The 3191-nt window shown below is 52.6% G+C and overlaps 1 protein-coding gene across 1 annotated transcript; it reads right to left on the reverse strand.

Moving 5' to 3' along the window:
* Positions 1 to 781: 781 nt before the first annotated feature.
* On the reverse strand, positions 782 to 1795 carry J4E90_009662 (uncharacterized protein; the record flags this gene model as incomplete). Its single annotated transcript, XM_051439181.1, has 1 exon — positions 782 to 1795. The coding sequence occupies one exon, from the start codon at positions 1793 to 1795 to the stop codon at positions 782 to 784; it is 1014 nt and encodes a 337-aa protein (XP_051286785.1).
* Positions 1796 to 3191: the final 1396 nt, after the last annotated feature.

Raw genomic sequence — 3191 nt, forward strand, 5'->3', positions numbered from 1 at the left:
TCACTTCCAGGACCTAATTGTGTACATGAATATACCCACACAGCCTCCAGTCATTTCATTGACATTGGTGCCGACTTGAGTACACCATCATCGCATAGGATGTAATATCAGCAGGTACGATGCGCTAAGCTTTTTGACCTGCGTTAGTGACGGTCTAGCGCGCTACTGTAGCAGCCGTGGTGAAGGTGCCGCCGTTTGCGAGTGTTCAAAGGCATCTGTTTAAGTGGTAATAAGACGTGAGACTGTGTCTGAATTCAGGCCATTGCGGGGTCCAGAACAAGCTTGGAAGAGCGAAGCTCGACTTTGTACTCCGACTTGCGGTATATGGCGGGCTAGAACCGACTGTATATTGGGAAAGATTACCAGTTCCTTCACATACGACCATAGGACAATGAGAATTAGGCTTCCCGTCCGCTCAGCCATATACAAGCATTGTACCGGCCGATTAGTAGTTAGGTGGGTGACCACTAGCGAATCCCCGCTGTTGTATGTTTTTGTTCTTTTTGCCCAGGTTTTGAATTGGAGTCGTTGAACAAGCAGCTCTCTTTTTGCCCATGCAAGCGAAGATTGATCTCTTTTTGCAACATAGAGCGATGCTTTCTCCCTTTGTCAAGCGCGCGAGCCTAGATATCATGCCATCTCTTGTAACCTATTCAGTCTTATCATTCCGCTATTGGGTATCTCAGCTGCGTGTCAATCCTGAAGTATCCTATCAAGTCTCTCTTCCGTCTATCTGGGGCCTTTTCTTGTCTCATCGCTAGTACGCGGCTACCTCAATCTCTCAGACCACGGGGCCCCCTCCATTGAACGTGCCCTTGGCCTTGACGCAAAGGTCCCCACCGACACTCTCCAGCGTCGCAACGATTTCCTGCTTGTGTCTCGACGCGTCAATCTTCTTCGTGAGATCCTTCTGCGGCGACAACCACCCCAACCAGCTCTTTGTTGGTTCCGCTTCAGGTTCTGGCGGCGGCTCGGATTGAGGGAGGTCAGGTTTCGAGAAGGAGGCACGGAGGACGTAGAAGTCGAGGCTGTAGGTTGGTTTGGCGTACGTTAGGCTGAGAGAGTCTGGACGGTGGACTGGTTCTATCTTAAGTGTTAGTACTAGACCACTCTCTGAGTTGCTGGAGACGGTATACACACCCACAATGCCATCTGGTCCTCTGACCATCCTCGCCATGATCTCTTCAAAGATGGTTGCGATAGCCCCGCCATGCGCAACACCAGGCCATCCACTCATTCCTCCTCCTATCCAGACCACAGCCACCATCTCTCTTGTCTCGGCACTCCAAAATGCTCTTTGTACACCCAATCCCCGTGTGCCACTCATGACGCCCAGTATGCCTTGCTTGCCTTCATTCTCTCTCCCAAAGTCCAGATCTAGCTCGAGCCACCCTTTGTACGCTGATATCTTCCGACTTGATCCAGGAGATGACGTTATTCCCGGTCCTGACCGGAGCGCTGTGTCGGTATGTAGGTTGTATGACTGAGAGCGCAAGGATTGCACGATTTCGAGAGCATCGATGTCGCGCCGCAGAGAGTCGAGGATGATCTCGTCTTCTCTTGAACCGGGCTCTGGGAGACCGAGAGGCGCAGCAAAGTGGCGAGCGCCTAGGCCAGTTGTGATGCCGAGGGCGAGTATGCTGGCGTACCAGAAGTATGACCAGCGGATGCGGGATTGGAGGGGGAGGGGAACATCGCGATGCGCATGGTAGCTGGAGGAGCGGAAGGTTCGGCAGGCGGATTGGCAGGATTGTATAAAAGGTGCGCGATTGAGGACAATGCGCGCTCGTGACATGCTGACCGCCGGCTGCAGGTAACAATTGCTGAGAGATCTGGGAGGCTTCGATGATGGAGATATCGCGATATGGTGGCAGGGATCACTTCACCGAGGCTGAAGGTTAGTGGCTTGGCATTGGCGAACACCTGGACTTCGCGTCCTGCCTTATCAACACCATCACCAAGTGCGCGTCGTTTTCGCGCTGTGAACGTGACGATGCCTGCACCGCAAGCACTCTCCATATTGTCACTCTTGAGGCCTTCACGCGTCTTGTCATGGTTCACTTCGATCAGAACACACCGCGAATAGCTGCGCTTCGCGTAGAAAATCTTGCGCGCCCAAGAGCATGCATGTCTTCGTTTATCCCGTGGCGTAGATTCTGATACCGCACATCCTCCCCATGTGTTAGCCCTCATGGATTCCGATCCTCAACATGGACAATGTCCAACTCCTCCGCCTTAACATCATGGAACATGCGAACCTGCTCTGGTTAGCCTCGAACCCCCCGCGTTGACACCCTCATTGGACGGACACCACATACATTCATCCCTAGCAGATCTGGCGGCGCTTCTCCAAACTCGTCCATTCTAGGATCAAGCCAGACTGCACTTCCACACCTACTACAGAACCTATGCAGAACCCTCTTGACACCAAAGGAATAGTCTCTCAACATGTCCTCACCGCTCTTTACTTGTAGCTGCGACCGTTCAGGGTACACGAGCAAGTAGCCGTTGCGCGTGCAGATACTGCAGTTGCACGATACAACCTTCCACTGGGCCAGCGGCGGCGAGAGCAAAACCGAGTACTGTACGCTACCGCAGTGGCAACTCGCTGCGTACGTCTGACAATTCTGCGGGTCGAACGCTGGAAGAGGAGGTTTGGTAGGTGAGGATTCGGTCATGGTTGATGGTGTTGGTCGTGCAAAAGGTGGGGTTGAAGTGTAGCTGTTGAGTAGGGTAAGTTGATCCTCAGAGTGAAGCGCAATGCTACATATACTTTGTTTGATATAGGTACGAGAGGAAGACCGGCGCGGATTTTTGTTGTTGCTAGACGGGAGCTATCGGTGGGCGAAGAAGTAGGCTAGATGGGAAGAAGTCTCCGAATCCGCTTTCCGCCGAGTATATGTCTCCGATGCCGTTGGTGTCGTTAAACATACGGAAGGATGCTACCGACGATAGTTCAATGCGGTGGTACGAACGAGCGTTATACTGCGTCAGCGTCTAACACCTTTCGCCAATTCACAGCACTACGTGTTCTATAGGGGCCTCACATGGCCTACCAAAGATACCGCGTGGTAGTGTAAGCTGTTGGCTATTGTGTTGGCCCTCTGGAAGGCAAGCTTTCCAGCTACACTAGGACTACCGGCGCATACAATTAGCATTCTGGACGCTTCAATCTTATCGCGAGCATCAAC

The sequence above is a fragment of the Alternaria incomplexa genome (assembly GCF_024043165.1).
Source record: "Alternaria incomplexa strain BMP 0042 chromosome Unknown scaffold_17, whole genome shotgun sequence".
NCBI classification, from domain to species: Eukaryota; Fungi; Ascomycota; class Dothideomycetes; order Pleosporales; family Pleosporaceae; genus Alternaria; species Alternaria incomplexa.